The sequence below is a fragment of the Rhinoderma darwinii genome, chromosome 1 (genome assembly GCF_050947455.1).
Source record: "Rhinoderma darwinii isolate aRhiDar2 chromosome 1, aRhiDar2.hap1, whole genome shotgun sequence".
NCBI lineage: Eukaryota > Metazoa > Chordata > Amphibia > Anura > Rhinodermatidae > Rhinoderma > Rhinoderma darwinii.
This window is the reverse complement of record NC_134687.1, coordinates 485,226,887-485,245,129: the sequence shown is the minus strand read 5'-3', so window position 1 is coordinate 485,245,129 and position 18,243 is coordinate 485,226,887. Positions and strand designations below refer to the sequence as shown.

Genomic DNA, 18,243 nt, shown 5'->3' with positions numbered 1-18,243 from the left:
TCCCGCACTGTCAATGATGTAGACTAGACATGGACCGCACATCCACTATATACTATGATCAATTGCGGCTAGGCAAAATTATTAAACATGAACGAGAGGTTCTTTGTAACATTTTGATCTAATTGTATGCAAGCCCACTTGCCACTTCACGGCGACCTCTTAAAAGTGGGTCCCTACTCTATCGGTTGCAGCATTGCGTGGTGGTCACCGCCACCACAGCACCGCTCCTGCAGAGGGAGCAACCCAGAGGCCCAAAAGCACCCATGTCATCAAGCCAAGCCTCCTTGGCTCTGGGCCACGTCCCCTCACAAGTGCAGCACCACAGCAACAGACATTACCCCACAGTAGCACAACAAGTGAACAGATGGAATAAGCTCACCTTACCATGCGCCCCCAGTGGACAACTGAGAGTACAAGCAGGAGCAGAAACACTTATGAGGTCATTCCTAAATTAAAATCAGCTGGGCCAAAAGTGTGGAGTGCTGGTACCAAGTAAAACAAAAAAAAATAGGGGGATAGACTCTATATCATATCAATGACGGAGACTAGACATGGAACGCACATCCACTATATACTATGATCAATTGCGGCTAGGCAAAATTATTAAACATGAACAAGAGGTTATTTGTAACACTTTTTAATCAAATTGTATGCAAGCCCACTTGCCACTTCACGGCGACCTCTTAAAAGTAGGTCCCTACTCTATCGGTTGCAGTACCGCGTGGCGGTCACCGCCACTGCAGCACCGCTCCTGCAGAGGGAGCAACCCAGAGCCCCAAAAGCACCCATGCCATCAAGCCAAGCCACTGTGCCTCAACTATACGTCCTGGTGAGGGGTTGCTTGCCGCACCAGGACGTATAGTTGCGGAACGGTTGCCGGCGCACACTGTCCTAACGGACAGTGTCCGGGAAACGGGAGGTCAGTTGTCCCCGACAGCTGACACACCAGTCTTGCGGGCCAGCGGTCCATCACCGCTGATTTCGGCAATTAACCCCGCTGATTTAGGCAATTAACCCCTTAAATGCGGTGACCGATTGCGATCGTCGAATTTAAGGGGTTTGAAGCAGATCGGCAGCCCCCAGCAGCTGCCGATTGTTGTCAAAGCAACCGGAGGCCAGACAATAGCCTCCGGGTTGCCATGTACGGATGCCTAGAAGGACCAGCCACTGTTAGAGTGACTGTCACGTCATAATGACTGTTATAATACATTACATTACATAGGTAGTGTAATGTATTATAGCAGCGATCAGAGCGATCTTCTAGACAAGTGAGACAAAAAAAAAGTTACTGTAAAAATAAGTTATGTTCAAAAAAACAAGAACTACTTTTTTTCCCTGTAATAAGTCTTTTATTATAGGAAAAAAATGAAACCGTTAAAGTACACATATTTGGTATCACTGCGTTCGTAACGACCCAAAATCTAAAACTATAATGGTATTTTTCCAGCACAGTGAACACCGCAAAAAAAAACAATAAAAAACTATGTCAAGAGTCACTATTTTTTGGTCATCAACCCTCCCAAAATATAGAATAAAAAGTGATCAAAAAGTCGCATGTACCCCAAAATAGTACCTATAAAAACTACAAACCGTCCTGCATAAAACAAGCCCTTGCACAGCTTTTTTGACTGAAAAATAAAAAGTTATAACTCTCAGAATATGGTGACACAAAAAAATTATTTTATAAAAAAGAATGATGTTAATGTGCAAACGATGCAAAACATAAAAAAACTATATGCATATAATATTGCCGTAATCGTACCGCCCGCAAAATAAAGTAAAATGATTTATAGCGAACGGTAAACACTGTAAAAAAATAAATGTATATACCAAAAAATGGTACCATTAAAAACTACAGCTCGTCCCGCAAAAAATTTAGTGGTATGAGGGCTAATCGACCAAAAATAAAAAATGATGGCTCTCAGAATCTGGTGAAACCAAAAATGTATTTTAACAAATAGATTTTTCTTTGTAAAAGTAGTAAAATATAAAAAAACAATACAGATTTGGTATCACCGTAATTGTATTGAGCCGCAGAATAAAGATAAGGCCCCATGCACACGAACGTGCTTTTGCGGCCGCAATTCCCCCGAAAATCCACGGGAGAATTGCGGCCCCATTCATTTCTATGGGGCCATGCACACGACCGTGGTTTTCACGGTCCGTGCATGGCCCCGGAGCCCGGACCACAGAAAGAACGGGCAAGCCTTATTACGGCCGTGTTCTGCGGTCCAGGCTCATAGCAAATAATGTCCGCGGCCATGTACACGGCCCGCGATTTGTGGGCTGCTCGCGGCTGTCACTCCGTGGCCGGCCAACCTGGAAATCACGGCCGTGCACATGGCTACGGTCGTGTGCATGAGGCCTAAGTTTTTGTTTTTACCGCACAGTGAAAGCCCTAAAAACGAAACCCCAAAATAAATGGAGGAATCGCAGTTTTTTCCAATTTCAGCCCGCAAAGAATTTTTGTTCAGTTTCCCAGTAGGTTTTATGGTACTTTAAATGGTGTCAATAGAAACTACAATTCCTCCCGCAATAAATAAGCTCCAACTCCACTCTGTTGACGGGGGAAAAAAAAAGTTATGGCTCTTGGAATGTGGGGAGTGAAAAACTAAAATAAGAAAGCAAAAAATTGATCAGTCCTGAAAGGGTTAATTCATTTCTAATGAAAAACCTTTATGACCACATGTGGGGTATTGCCATACTTGGGAAAAATTGCTTTACAAATGTTGGGCGGCTTTTTCTCCTTTATCCCTTGTGAAAATGAAAAAATTCAACATTTTAGTAGAAAAAAAGTTGATATTCATTTTCGCATCCTAACTCTAATAAATTATGCAAAAGACCTGTGGAGTCTAAATGCTCACTATAGTGGCTACAGTAGTAGCAGCCGCAGCAGCTGCTAGCGGCGCCATCTAAGGTGTCGCCGGGCCAGGGCGCTTTTAAAACAAGCCGGGGAAGGGAGCCAGCGCAGCGCTCCCTTCCACCTGCTGTACACCCCGGCCCTGCCACACAGTGTACAGCCATTCGTCCGAATGCCATCAACTCCTCCTCCTCACATGCACTCTGCGCTGTGAGGAGGAGATAGAGCGCAAGCGCCGGAAAATCCGGCCATCACTCGGGACACATCCCGGTGATGGCCGTGTATTACCCGTCCCCATAGACTTCTATGGGAGCCGGGCGGCCGGGTACCCGGCCGAAGATAGAGCATGTCCTATTTTTTGACGGCGGGTTTTCCCGGCCGTCAAAAAAATCGATCGTGTGAATAGCCCCATTAGGGGTCTATTATTCCTAATGCAGCCGGGTGCCGGCCGATTTATGAACGGCCGGCACCCGGCCGGGAAACCCTGCCATGTGAATGAGGCCTTAGTGTTTCATAATCGACAATAAGGCCTCATGCACACGACCGTAGCCATGTGCACGGCCTTGATTTTCGGGTCGGATGGCCGCGGAGTGTCACTCGCGGGCCACCTGCAAATCGCGGGCCGTGCACATGGCCGCGTGCATTCATTTCTATGAGCCTGGACCGCAAAACACGGCCATAATAAGACCTGTCCGTTCTTTTTGCGGTCCAGGCTCCTGGGCCATGCACGGACCGTGGAAACCAATGTCGTGTGCATGGGCCCATTGAAATGAATGGGGCTGCAATTCACCTGCAGATTTTCCGGTGAATTGTGGCCGCAAAGATACATTCGTATGCATGGGGCCCTAACTCTAATTGTCAAGTTTTTTTTGTTTTTTTTTAAATTGTACAATGACATAAAAGAAAACCAAACCCCTCCCCCTATTCCGAATTCCAAGTATAAAAAGTATAGTTGAGCAATAGATAGACAAAATACAAGACCCCATTCACTGCCGATATAAAAGACACATACCGTTTCAGAGATTTTACACTCCACAATAACTGTAAATGTGCTTTAACAGTCTCTTCCCTCTTATCTTTCACTTGCCTGCTCTTATAGGTAAATGATGAGGCTGAACTGGAAGTTCTCTGTGCGGAAATAGCCTCACAGCATCTTCCTTCCGACAGTCCAGACTCCCCCAACAAACCAAGCTGCAAATTTACCTATCCAACAATGACGGGGGAGGAGGTGGAACTGTGTGCAAATGGAAGACACATTCCTGTTATGTGAGTACCTCATGTAATGAAAGCATCACTAAACCCTAGTTATTCATATCATATCCAATGGCATTACAAGATGTAACTTTCTGTGGCAGTCCCTGTTACGATTCATATCGAAATTGTTTATCTGAAGCACAACCATTTCTCAGTATATGTTTGACAAAACGTGTTTACCTTATGAGACATTACTTTATTACAGTAAAAAATAGTGCAGTACCGTGTTAGCCAGAGACGATATGAAATGTTAAATACTTTTGTGTCGAAAAAGACAAACGTATAGTAGGTACGATACCTTTATTGGCTAACCATAAAAGTTCTATATGCGGCTTTCAGAGCACAGAGGCTCCTTCTTCAGGCAGTTTACAAATGAATGACTTAGAAAAAAAGCACAACATTTAAGATGTTACACAAAGACAATCAGTACATGAGGTGATACATCATTAAGATAAGCTGGGCCCAGAAAACTGAGGTGATAGGGGTGATGACTTAGGAGATAAGGGATCTGGGGTCAGACTGATGGGGGATGTGACGTGTGTCCATGTAGTGGCTCATAAATCCTGGTGTTAGATTGAGGCCTTGTGTCAATGACTGGAATCTTATCTGCTTGAATTCCCAAATTTTTCTTTCTCTGTTGTTTTTAAAATGACCCTTCAGTATCAGGACTTTTAAAGGAACAGTGTCATCCCAAATAATTTTTTTATATGTTAAAGATGTTAGTGCCTTAATATAAACGTTTATTTTCATTTGTGTGTTTGTGTTTTACTGTTTCTTATTTTTACACTTTTTCTTCCCTATGGGGGCTGCCATTTTTTGTTCCATTTCTGTGTGTGTCGATTAACGACACACACAGACATGGAATACGGCAGCCACAGTCCCATAGGGACTGCGAACGGCTCCCGTCCCATTGACTGCCGTGTACGGCGTCTGTGTGGGAACTGCGCATGCGCCGCTCCCACACAGTCCTATTCGAAATTGGCGCCGTCCGGCGCCATTTTCCTGTGGACCGGAAGTCGCGGCCGGACAGTAATATTACTACTTCCGGTCGCGGCTTCCGGACTTGTGCACATGGAACAGCGGCAGCAAAGGGAGCGGACGGGCCGGAGGGAGCCGCGGCGGCAGGAGCAGGTAAGAGATTTCAATGTATGTTAGTGTTTGTGTGTGTTTACTACTGTATGTAAACCTACTACACTGTGGGTTACCTCAAAAAATGGCGACACACAGTGTAGGAGGTTACATCGTTCAAACCCCTCGTTTATCCCGGCACTAGCCAGGATAAAGGAGGGGGGAATGCTGAGAGCTCACTAGAGCGAGGGCTTTTAACCCAACGTTGCAATGCTGCAATTTTGGGAACAGCTCCATCTAGTGACCAAAAATGGGTAGTATTATAAATTAGAAATAATTTATAATATTTCCTGGACTCGTGCAAAAAAATAAAACAAATTTGAACAATGTTTAATCACCCACACACTAAATGTTTAATTTTTTTTTAAAAAAACATGTTTTTCGGGCAACACATTCCCTTTAAATCTGCCAAACTGTGATCAGGTCTAGAGAAGTGTTTTCCAACGGGTGTATCCACCTCCTGTTTTATTGTATGTCTGTGGAGATTCATCCTGGTTTGTAGTTTTTGTATGGTTTCTCCAATGTAGATTCCTTTATTGATGCACCTTGTACACAGGATCATGTACACTACATTGGAGGATGTACAGGAGAACGTGCCAGTGATTTTATAGTCATATACAAAAACTACAAACCAGCATGAATCTCCACAGACATACAATAAAACAGGAGGTGGATACACCCGTGGGAAAACACTTCTCTAGACCTGATCACAGTTTGGCAGATTTAAAGGTCCTGATACTGAAGGGTCATTTTAAAAACAACAGAGAAAAAAAAATTTGGGAATTCAAGCTGATGATAAAATTCCAGTCATTGACACAAGGCCTCAATCTAACACCAGGATTTATGAGCCACTACATGGACACGTCACATCCCCCATCAGACTGACTCCAGATGCCTTAACTCCTAAATCATCACCCCTATCACCTCAGTTTTATTGCCCCGGCTTATCCTAATGATGTATCACTTCATGTACTAATTGTCTTTGTGTAACATCTTAAATATTGTGCTTTTTTTCATTTGTAAACTTGCCTGACATAGGCCTCATGCCCACTTCAGTCTTTTTCTTCAGGGGGCTAGCCGTTTTTCTGACGGCTAGCACCCTGACCCATTCATTTCAATGGGGCCATGCACACTTCAGTTTTTTTGACGGTCCCGTTGCTCTGTTCCGATCGAAAGTAGAGCATGTCCTACTTTGGTCCGAGATTCCGTGACCGTGATGCCCATGCAAGTCAATGGGGCCGTCAAAAAAAACTGAAGGCACACGTGTGTGACGGAGCCGTTGCCTAGCAACGGCCGGGCGGGCAGAAGTACATTACAGATATATTACACTAATCGGCAGCCACTTGTCTCTATCAATCACTGATAGAGAAAAGAGGCTGCTGATTAAAAATAAAATAAAAAGCAGTTCATACGTACACGGTCGTTGTCTTGGTGACGAGTCTATCTTCTTCCTCCAGTCCGACCTTCCTGTATGACGCGGCAGCCCGTGATTGGCTGCAGAGGCGGTCACGTGGGATGAAGTGTCATCCCTGGAGGCCGGCCTTCTGACGTCATCCTGACGTGTGTGACCGCCATTGCAGCCTGTGATTGGCTGCAGCGGTGACATGGGATGAAACGTCATCCCTGGAGGCCGGACAGGAGGAAAGTAAGTATGAACTTATTTTTTATTTTATTAAAATTTTATTTTCCGAGCGCCGAGCATGGTACTGTCCAGGGTGCTGAAAGAGTTACCGCCGATCAGTGCAGCCCATTAACACTTTCAGCACCCTGTACAGTGACTAGCGCTGAACAACCATGCTCTTTCAGCACCCTGGACAGTACCATGCTCGGAAACGGAAACACGGAGTGCACACGGGAGTACACACGGCCGCTAAAACGGGCACACGGATCCGTCAAAAACGGCCGTGAAAACAGTGATGGAAGTGTGCACGAGGCCTAAGGACCCTGTGTGCTCTGAATGCCTCCCTAGTTACAAAACAGAGGATATGGTCTACAAGAAGTAGGACTGTGTTTCTCTGCTATAGCTTCCTGTACTCCTATCCTGCTTGTAGCTCCTGGGACACCTGTAAGTTCTCTTCTTAGTATTGCTCTCTCATGTAATCCTTGCAGTAGCTGCCTGCGTGTTTCTGTCTGCTTTGTTATAGCTATTTTGTTTTTCAGCAAGCCAGCGTTGTTTTTTCCTCGTCTATTTCCTTCATACCTTCTACTTCCTCTCCAGTGTATCGTTCTTATAATCTGCTTTACCAGCATTTCTCTATTGATTGTGATGTCCCTGTGACTCCATTTGCACTTTGCCCCATGCTGTCCAATGTTTTCTGCAAGTATCTCTTAATAATAACTAAACGGCTGCATGTAAGGGCTAATGCTGGGTTCTCACGTCTTTAGCACGAAGTGAGTACTCCGCATTAGTGCTTAGAAAGTAGCTTTTTAGTTATTATTAAGAGATACTTGCAGCAAACATTGGACAGCATAGGGAAAAGTGCAAATGGAGTCACAGAAATTCAGGGACATCACAGGCAATAAGCAATAGTGGCAAAGCAGATTATAAGAACGTTGGCTTGCTCAACTGAACATAGCTATAATAAAGCAGACCGACACACAAGCAACTACAGGGTGGGCCATTTATATGGATACACCTAAATAAAATGGGAATGCTTGGTGATATTAACTTCCTGTTTGTGGCACATTAGTATATGGGAGGGGGGAAACTTTTCAAGCTGGGTGTTGACCATGGCGGCCATTTTGAAGTTGGCCATTTTGTATCCAACTTTAGTTTTTTCAATGGGAAGAGGGTCATGTGACACATCAAACTTATCGAGAATTTCACAAGAAAAACAATGGTGTGCTTGGTTTTAACGTTACTTTATTCTTTCATGAGTTATTTACAAGTTTTTGACCACTTATAAACACAATGGATTGAACACACTTTGAACACATTTTATAAGTGGTCAGAAACTTGTAAATAACATCCCAATGTCGGAACAACAAACGCTCAGGTTCCGGGATAATTGAATCAAGATTTTGGACCCTGATCTGTTAATAGATTTTGAAACCTTTAGGGTAACTGTCTGGTCAAGTAAGCTAAAAAGCTATTAGTCAATCCCGGGGGGGAACAAGACGACGTTGGAGATTAGAAGCAATGGACCATGAAGCGGTACCAAACCCGACTGTCCCCCAAATCTTTTAAACGTGTTAACCAAGTGGCCTGCAATAAAAGGGAGCTGGGCGTTTTTTACCGGAGTATAATATTGAGATCTAGGCCATGGGATGGTAGTCAAAGGTACTGGTGATAAAGAGGCCTCTAGACTTATCCATAACTTAGATGTCTTATGGTAGAACCAGTCTAGGATTCTAGTTGCCACTGCAGTGTAATAATAGAACTGGCAAGCAGGTAAGCTCAAACCTCCCTGTCGTTTTCTCATAAGTGTAGCCTTTGCTATTCTGGGAGGTTTAGCATGCCAGATGAACCTATTAAGAGCTTTATTTAACATAAGGAAGAATTGTTTGGGTAGCGTGCACAGTATTCATTTACTACAGAGTCTAGAGCCAATTTATGTCAAAGAAGTATCAAAAACCTTTATTTAAATATACAAAACAAAAAAACACATTTAAAAAGATATATGACAGGAGAAAAACTCTAAATAAGATCACCATAGAGACACATCAGGAGAACCAGAGCAGTAAATCTAAAACTCCATTACATGGGCTACTATGAGTATTAAGGTTAATGAAGAGTGTTCTTGTTTCCTATCTATACACTTGTGGATACATAATCAGGACATAAAAAAGTCCAAGCATGAATTAGTGTAATAGAGGGAAACAAGGCGAGCAGTGTCCTAAATCTTCATAAGGTAAATCACTAGTTCTTACCCATAAGGTATTCTCTGGTGTTTCCAGTGGTCTCAGTGTGCGCCCCGACGCGCGTTTCGCAGTGTCTGTTCCTCAAGGGGGTATACTATGTCCTTCATCTAAGCTCTCTATATATAGTATCTACCAGTATAATCCAAGTGTGTTGTGAATGAAGAATCTGCCGCGTCCAAAGGGTTGCGTGGCGCACATCCAGCGGCGCAGCCGGAAGTGTGGCAGGCCCCACTTCCGCCCCCAGTGCCGCGGCGCACATCCGGACTCTCGACGCGTACCGAGAGTTCCGGGCATGCGCACCACACCGTAGGAGGTTCGGGCAGGGCCAGCCCACAGTCCCGGCCGCGCACACGTGGAGCGTGCACCCCATTGGACAACGCAGACCAGATGTGTATAGGTGGTAAGTCATTTAAAAAGGATAAAATGTGATATCGAGTGGCCTTCTTATCGTGGAGTTTACAGTGAACCTTCAATTTGACAGCATTATAAACAATAACTCAGAAGTTTTTCCATATATAGTTAGGTGATCATTTCTATACAAGATCGGTAATAATTACCGGTACCCTGGTGATACAATATTTTCCTATAAAACAGTTAAGATGGCAGTTACGCCAACATCCAATATACATATTATAATCGTGTACAATTTATACAGTCATTTACTAAGTGAACATTATATTGTATGGGCACGATAGTGCCACAAATATATATTATTTATAAAACATAAATAGGGGAGATACTTAAATCTCCAAGTGAAGCATCGAGACTAACAACATAAATAAATAATGAAACACAGTGCAAAACGAAAACAAAAAGAAGAGGTTGTCACTGCTAGGTGACAAACATTTACGGTCGTCTGAGCAACCAGGCGACATGGAGTGCTCAACAATACATATACAGAGTAAAATCACAAATGCATTGCATGACTAATATCCCACGTATATACTGTTCACAACTGGATCCAAAATGTAAAGGGCCATCACACTTAGAAGAATTTGTTTGAAATTACACGGGTGCTTCATTTGAAGTGAGCTGATATGTCACGTACCTATTAAAAAGATCATAATTAAAAACTGGACATATAAACAATGCACACTATTAAAAATATAGAAATAAAATATGCTGGTAGTGAAATGGTTACAGCAATCCTACAGAAAGGGTGCGAAGCTCAATTTTTCGTTGAGTCCGGCCGGTGCCATTGTCCCTAATTGTACGATCCATCGGCACTCCTTTTGTGCCAGGACTTTCTTCACATTACCCCCCCTGATGCCGCAACGTATGTGTTCAATACCGCAAATTTTTAATGATCTCGGATTACACCCATGGAACATTTTAAAATGTCTAGGTATGGTTTTAAGTTCCATAGGATCTTCAATAGCCCCTGCTCCAATGATGTCCCGCACATGTTCTCTTGTGCGTATACGTAATTCCCTTGATGTCAGGCCTATGTATATCTTTGGACATCCACATACGGCATTGTACACCACATGTGTAGTGCCACACAATATGTAGTCCCTGATTTCAAATGTTTTAGTGCCATCCGCTGTTTCAAATTGATTAACTCTGCTGATATTTGGACACGCAACACAGCTACCGCACGGATAACATCCTTTTCTTTGTCCCTGAGATCCGAAAAAGTTTACGTTTTTAGGGATATAGTGGCTTTTGACTAAAATGTCACGAAGATTTCTGCTCCTCTTGGCCGTCATTGTTGGTTTCTTGCCAAGACAGAGAGCCAAGGTTGGTTCGGACCTTAAAATGGACCAGTGTCGCCCCAGGATTGTTCGCAATTCATCCCACCTACTGTTGTAGGTGGTAATGAACCTGATGGCTACTTTTCCCGTTTCAGGAGTTTTGCTTCTCAAGAGATTGACACGAGAGGTATATTTGGCTCTCCGATACCCTGCCTTAATTGACCTTTGACTATATCCCCTGTTTTCGAATCTATGTCTGAGATCCTCAGACTGATGTTCGAAAAGATGGTCAGTGGAGCAGATCCGCCTCATCCTGAGGAATTGGCCAACTGGGATGGCTTTAACGGTGGACGGAGTGTGAGACGAGGACGCATGCAGCAATGAATTGACGGAGGTCGACTTGCGGTAGACGTCCGTTTGGAGGAACCCAAGTTCATCAGTGAATATCAATAGGTCCAAAAATTCAATCCTTGAAGTATGGAATGAATACGTCAATTTGACATTGACTTGATTAACATTTAGTTGCTGCATAAAGCGCCTCAACTCACACTCCGAGCCCTGCCACACAAACAGTATGTCGTCAATGTAGCGGAGCCAGCACTGCACATGGTCAGCGGCGCGAACGCCATCCCCATGAAAAACCTGCCTCTGAAATAAATACATCAGACAAGGAAGAACATTCATTTTCACTACGTTTATCCTACCTAGCCAAGAAAAGTCTTTGTGTTCCCATCTGGATAAATCAGTTTGAAGAAACTGGGGGATGGGGGTGAAGTTGAGAGAGTAGGAATCTGCAAGGTTAACCGGAATTTTGATTCCTAGATATTTCCACCACCCTTCCATGAGGAGTAGTTATGATGTAATTGCTGCATTACAAGGGTTTCCAAAGTGACATTCAGGGCCTCGCTCTTGGAGAGATTCATCTTATAATTGCTAAAAATATGTTTTGTATTGACCTCATCAGAGATGGTAAGGATATATGAGGTTGAGTGATGTAAAACAATAAGTCATCAGCAAAAGCTGAGGCCTTAACCCCTACCCGCACGAGGACCTAACTGTGCGTCGTTGCGGGAGGTTACTTCCCGCACGACGACGTAGAGTTTCTGAGATTTTCCCGGTGCACACTGTCGGCGACAGTGGGGTTTTGGGGGTTTGTAACATATCGGCAGACCCCGGTCCGAAATCGCGGGGTTTGCTGATTAGTATGTCAAACGGAAGCCAAACAATGGCTTCCGTGTCTGCCATGGACGGAAGCCCATCAGAACCAACCTTCGGCTGGTCCTGATAGGCTTCCTGTCAGAGTGACAGGAAGTCACTGTGTCGTTCCCGATGCACACTGTCGGCGACAAGGTGTGCATCGGGAACTTGGAGATCAGCTGCACACCTGATTTCGGCAATTAACCCGTTACATGCGGGGCTCGATTGCGATCTCCGCATGTAGCGGGTTTGTAGCGCATCAGCAGCCCCCATACAATCGTGGGGGCTTCTGATGCTTGTGATGGCACCCGGGGGCCAGGCAACGGCCTCCGGGTCTGCCATGTATGGAAGCCTACGAGGATCAGCCTCTGCTGATCCTCGTAGACCAACTGTCAGAGTGACTGTGACGTCACACTGACAGTTGGAATACATTACACTACCTAGGTAGTGTAATGTATTCTAGCAGCGATCAGTGCTGCAGGTAAAAAAAATAAAGTGTAAAAAGTAAAAGAAAAGTTAATAAACAAAAAAATAAAGTGTAAAAAAAAGTTAATAAAAATGTTTTATAAAAGTGTAAAAATACGTTTTTTATTTCCTATAATAAGATGTTAGTGGTATATTTGAAACCTTCCACCGCAGGACTTGATATTTTGTGTACTCTACAAGAATTTGTAATTAAATCACTGGAATAGGACTAGAGTTTAGTTTAAAATGTAACTTTTACTTGTAACATATTTAAAAAGTGTGTAAAACAAAAGACACACCAGGACAAGACTGTTTACAAAAAAAATCTTCCTTGTTGTAAAGGAGATGTAGTGCTCCATGCAAAAAAAATGTCAATTCAATATTGGTAATATTATCATTTCTTTGCAGAGTTTGAGAAAATGCTCCAAATTGTTGCAAAACATGTGAGTGATCTATTTCCCAGGAGGATAAATATAAATCTCTGTGGGGTAATGACCCCTCCTACCCGTTCCGTAGTGTGTTAAAGTCCTGTTCCGTTCTTATGGCTGGGGACTGGGAAGCCTCACTTGTTTCTTTCGTATGATTTAGGCAATCAATCCTTGCCTTCTCCCGACGCATTTCCTTATGGCCAGAATTTACTCCAGCACGAGGAAACAAGTGCTATGAGGAATCCCTGCCACTGCAGAAGATTTAAACTTCAAAACAGCTCCAACTTAATTTGTGCCCTCTGTCAAGGAGGTTATCTGGCCTTATCTCCCCTGAGGAATTCTGGCCATAAGGAAACGCGTCGGGAGAAGGCAAGAATTGATTGCCTAAATCATACGAAAGAAACAAGTGAGGCTTCCCAGTCCCCAGCCATAAGAACGGAACAGGACTTTAACACACTACGGAACGGGTAGGAGGGGTCATTACCCCACAGAGATTTATATTTATCCTCCTGGGAAATAGATCACTCACATGTTTTGCAACAATTTGGAGCATTTTCTCAAACTCTGCAAAGAAATGATAATATTACCAATATTGAATTGACATTTTTTTTGCATGGAGCACTACATCTCCTTTACAACAAGGAAGATTTTTTTTGTAAACAGTCTTGTCCTGGTGTGTCTTTTGTTTTACACACTTTTTAAATATGTTACAAGTAAAAGTTACATTTTAAACTAAACTCTAGTCCTATTCCAGTGATTTTATTTCCTATAATAAGTCATTTATTATAGGTAAAAACATATTTGGTATCACCGTGTTCGTAACGACCCAAACTATGAAACTATAATGTTAATTTTTCCGCACGGTGAACGCCGCAAACAAAATAAACGGAAAACTATGTCAGCATCGCTATTTTTTGGTCACCACCCCTCCCAAGATATAGAATAAAAAGTGATCAAAAAGTCGCTTTTACCCCAAAATAGTACCAATAAAAACTACAACCCGTACCGCAAAAAACAAGACCTCCCACAGCTTTTTTGACTAAAAAATAAAAAAGTTACGGCTCAGAATAGCGTGTCTCAGAAAATATATTTTATAGAAACTTAATTTTATTGTGCAAACACTGCAAAACGTAAAAAAAAACTATACACATATGGTATCGGCGTAATCGTACCGACCCGCAGAATAAAGTAAAACGTAATTTATTGTGCACGGTGAGCGCTGTAAGAAATAAAGAATTTAAAGCGCCAAAATCTTTGTTTTTTGGTCACCTTAGCTCTAAAAAAAGATCCTGTGGGGTCAAAATGCTCACTATACCCCTAGAAAAATTCCTTGAGGGGTGTAGTTTCCAATATAGGGTCACTTTTGGGGGGTTTCCACTGTTTTGGTCCCTCCGGGGCGTTGCAAACCCGACATGGCACTGAAAACCAATCCAGCAAAATCTGCGCTCCAAAATCCAAAAGGCGCTCCTTCCCTCCTGAGCCTTGCTGTGGGTCCAAACATCAGTTTACGACCACATATGGGGTATTGCCGTAATATGGGGTGCTTTTTCTCCTTTATTCCTTGTAAAAATGAAAAAATTCTATGTTTCCACAGAAAAATAGGTGATTTTCATCTTCACAGACTAATTCCACTAAATTCTGCAAAAAAACTGTGGGTCAAAATGCTAACTATACACCTAGAAAAATGCCTTGAGGGGTGTAGTTTCCAAAATGGGGTCACTTTTGGGGGGTTTCGACTGTTTAGGTACCACAAGACCTCTTCAAACCTGATATGGTGCCTAAAATATATTCCTAAAAAAAGGAGACCCCAAAATCCACTGGGTGCTCCTTTGCTTCTGAGACCTGTGCTTCAGTCCATTAGGACACTAGTGCCACATGTTAGATATTTCTAAAATCTGCAGAATCTGGGCAATAAATATTGAGTTGCGTTTCTCTGGTAAAAACTTCTGTGTTAGATTTTTTTTTATTACAAATGAATTTCGGCCAAAAAAATGAAATTTGTAAATTTCACCTCTACTTTGCCTTAATTCCTGTGAAATGCCTAAAGGGTTCAAATACTTTCTGAATGTGGTTTTGAATACCTTGAGGGGTGCAGTTTTCAAAATGGGGTGATTTATGGGGACTTTCTAATATAGAAGGCCCTCAAAACCACTTCAGAACTGAACTGGTCCATGAAAAAATGGCCTATTGAAATTTTCTTGAAAATATGAGAAATGGCTGCTAAAGTTCTAAGCCTTGTAACGTCCTAGAAAAATAAAAGTACGTGAAAAAAAATGATGCAAACATAAAGTAGACATATGGGGGATGTTAACTAGTAACTATTTTGTGTGGTATTACTATCTGTTTTACAAGCAAACACATTTACATTTAGAAAAATTTTAATTTTTGCACATTTTTGCTAAAATTTGACGTTTTTCACAAATAGATATTGAATTTATCGACCACATTTTTTCACTAACATAAAGTACAATATGTCAGGAGAAAACAATCTCAGAATCGCTTGGTAGGTAAAAGCGTTCCGGAGTTATTACCACATAAAGTGACACATGTCAGATTTGAAAAAATCATCTGTGTCCTAAAGGGGTTAAAATGAGTCTCTCCAATTTGAATTCCCCCAATGTCACTATTTTTCCTAACCACTATCAATAGATGCTCCATCACCAAGGCAAACAATAATGGGGAAAGCGGACAGCCCTGCCTCGTGCCATTCCCAATCGTAAACGGAGCAGATAAGGCACCGTTAATCCAAATACGAGCTTGAGGCCTATAATATAATGCCTTCTCAGCATCCAAAGATAGTAACATACAAGGAATACTATTCTGTTTCACATGATGCAATAGTGAGAATGTCTTTAAATTTTATCTGTTGCCTCACTTTGTGGTACAAAATCTACTTGGTCCAGGTGGGCTAGGGACCCCAGGAACCCAATGAGTCTAAGCGCAGTCAGTTTTGTGAACATCTTGGCATCAGTATTGATAAGAGATATGGGGCGAAAGCTAGCACATTGTTTCGGATCCCTACCCTCCTTAGGTATGACTACAATATCATATCAGCTTGTAGAAATGAGTCATGGAATCGATTCTGTTCAGAGATAGAATTAAACGCTTCCAATAGCGGCAATATTAAGTCTTAATATTTTATAAAACACCGCTGTGTATCGATAGGTCCCGGGCTCTTCCTGCCGGGCAGGGCTTTAATAACCTGTAATATCTCATTTGTAGTAAAAGGAGAATCTAAATATGTAGCGTCCTCTCGTGGGTAACGCAGTATCTTGCATAGATTCCGATAAGGTTGTCAAGGGATTAGGGGTGGGTTTCCCACAGTAGAGCGGGGCAGATTGTAAAGAGAAGAATAGTAATCACAGAAAGCGGATGCTAAGTTTTCGTCCGATGAGCTATTTCACCATTGAGATTTCTTATCAAGGGGATATATGAGATAGCGGCCCAAATATGTAACACTCTCGCCAGAGCCTTACCCACCTTATTTCCCCATTCATAGAAAAAACGAGAGCAAACCTGACAGAGACGGGCGCTTTTTTTTATCCAAGGGGGTTTGAATATCATGACGTATTTTGGTGTTCTCCTGCAATGTTTGTGTTGGGCTTCCAAAATTTGTAAATAAACTAAAAGACCACTATGGTTTGCACCGTTTCCTTTTTAATACTAGAACCATGCTTGATAAGAATGCCCCTAAGGACACACTTGAGAGCCTCCCATTTAACTGCAGGGGCAGAGGAATCATGAGTATGATCCTAATTAAATTTTACAACTGTCTGCTATAATTTAGCCAAACACAACGTATCTTGCAGTAAAGCCTCATTAAGCTGCCAGGTAAATCCCCTATTCCCCTGTCGTGAAAATCGAAGTGCACAATATACTGGAGCTTGGTCCGAAAGAAACATGTTACCAATACAAGTATCAACTACTGAAGGGAGGAGATTGTGACGTACCAGGATGTAATCTATTCTACTATAAGAATTATGAGCAAAAGACAAGAAAGAATAATCCCTATCGTCTGGATGAGATATGCGCCACGCATCGCATAGTTGTGCATGTCCCGTAACCTTTTCCTCAGTTTGTTAAGTTTATTATATGCTAGAGATCTGCGACCCGAGGACGTATCGATCAACGGGTTAATAGCTAAATTAAAATCACCACATAGGATAGGCAATCCCGATGAAAAGGCACCTAGCTCATCCAGCACTCTAAGGAAAAAAGTTACTTGGTTAAAATTGGGGGCGTAGATATTAGCTATCGTAACAAGACGATCTCCTAGTTCACATTTAAGAAATACATACCTTGCCTCTGGGTCAATAAAGGTATCTACCACCTTGCCTTGAAATGATTTATGTAGAAAAATGGAAACACCTCTAGCTTTACCATTCGAGTTAGGGGGGATTCACACAAACGTGTATTCGGTCCGTGCGGGCCGCGTGGTTTTCACGCGCCACGCACAGACCAATACAAGTCTATAGGGCAGTACAGACAGTCCGTGCTTTTTGCGCAGCGTTTGTCAGCTGCGCAAAAAACGCGACATGTTCAATATCTCGCGTATTTCGCGCATCACGCACCCATTGAAGTCAATGCGTGCGTGAAAACCACGCAGGTCGCACGGAAGCACTTCCGTGCGAACCGACTGAAACAGCGCACCAGCTGTCAAAAGGATGAATGTAACCAGAAAAGCACCACGTGCTTTTCTGTTTCCAAACATCCAAATGGAGTGTCTTTGAGATGAGCGAACCCGGACAATCGAACCGAACTTCACCGGGTTCGGCCGAACTCGTTTTGGCCGAACCCGGCAAAAAAATTTCCGGTACGCGACGTCAGGAGATAGTCACTGTCCAGGGTGCTGAAAGAGTTAAACTGTTTCAGCACCATGGACAGTGACTACCGATCCCAATAAACATGAACCTGTAAAAAAAAAACGAAGTTCTGACTTACCGATAACTCCCGGCTTCTTCCTCCAGTCTGACCTCCCGGGATGACAATTCAGTCCAAGTGACAGCTCCAGCCAATCACAGGCCAAGCACAGGCTGCAGCGGTCACATGGACTGCCGCGTCATCCAGGGAGGTGGGGCCCGATGTCAAGAGAGGCGCGTCACCAAGGACGCGTCACCAAGGATGCGTCACCAAGGCAACGGCCGGGAAGTTCTCGGTAAGTACGAACTTTTTCTTTTTTTTTAACAGGTTGCTGTATATTATGTTCGGCATTCACTGTCGAGGGTGCTGAAAGAGTTACTGCCGATCAGTTTGCTCTTTCAGCGCCTTGGACAGTGACGGGCATCGACTAGCCTCATCTCTATGATGGCGGCTGCGCGAAAATCACGCAGCCGCGCATCATACACGGATGACACAC

General features: G+C 43.1%; 1 protein-coding gene across 4 annotated transcripts in view; it reads left to right on the top strand.

Moving 5' to 3' along the window:
* Positions 1-18,243, top strand: part of HECTD4 (HECT domain E3 ubiquitin protein ligase 4) — a 203,454-nt gene that overhangs the window by 171,923 nt on the left and 13,288 nt on the right. For all 4 annotated transcript variants that reach the window (XM_075835129.1, XM_075835119.1, XM_075835110.1 and 1 more), the window contains exon 73: positions 3,960-4,126. In XM_075835129.1, the coding sequence (XP_075691244.1) occupies positions 3,960-4,126 (167 nt within the window). The remainder of the gene's footprint in view (positions 1-3,959; positions 4,127-18,243) is intronic.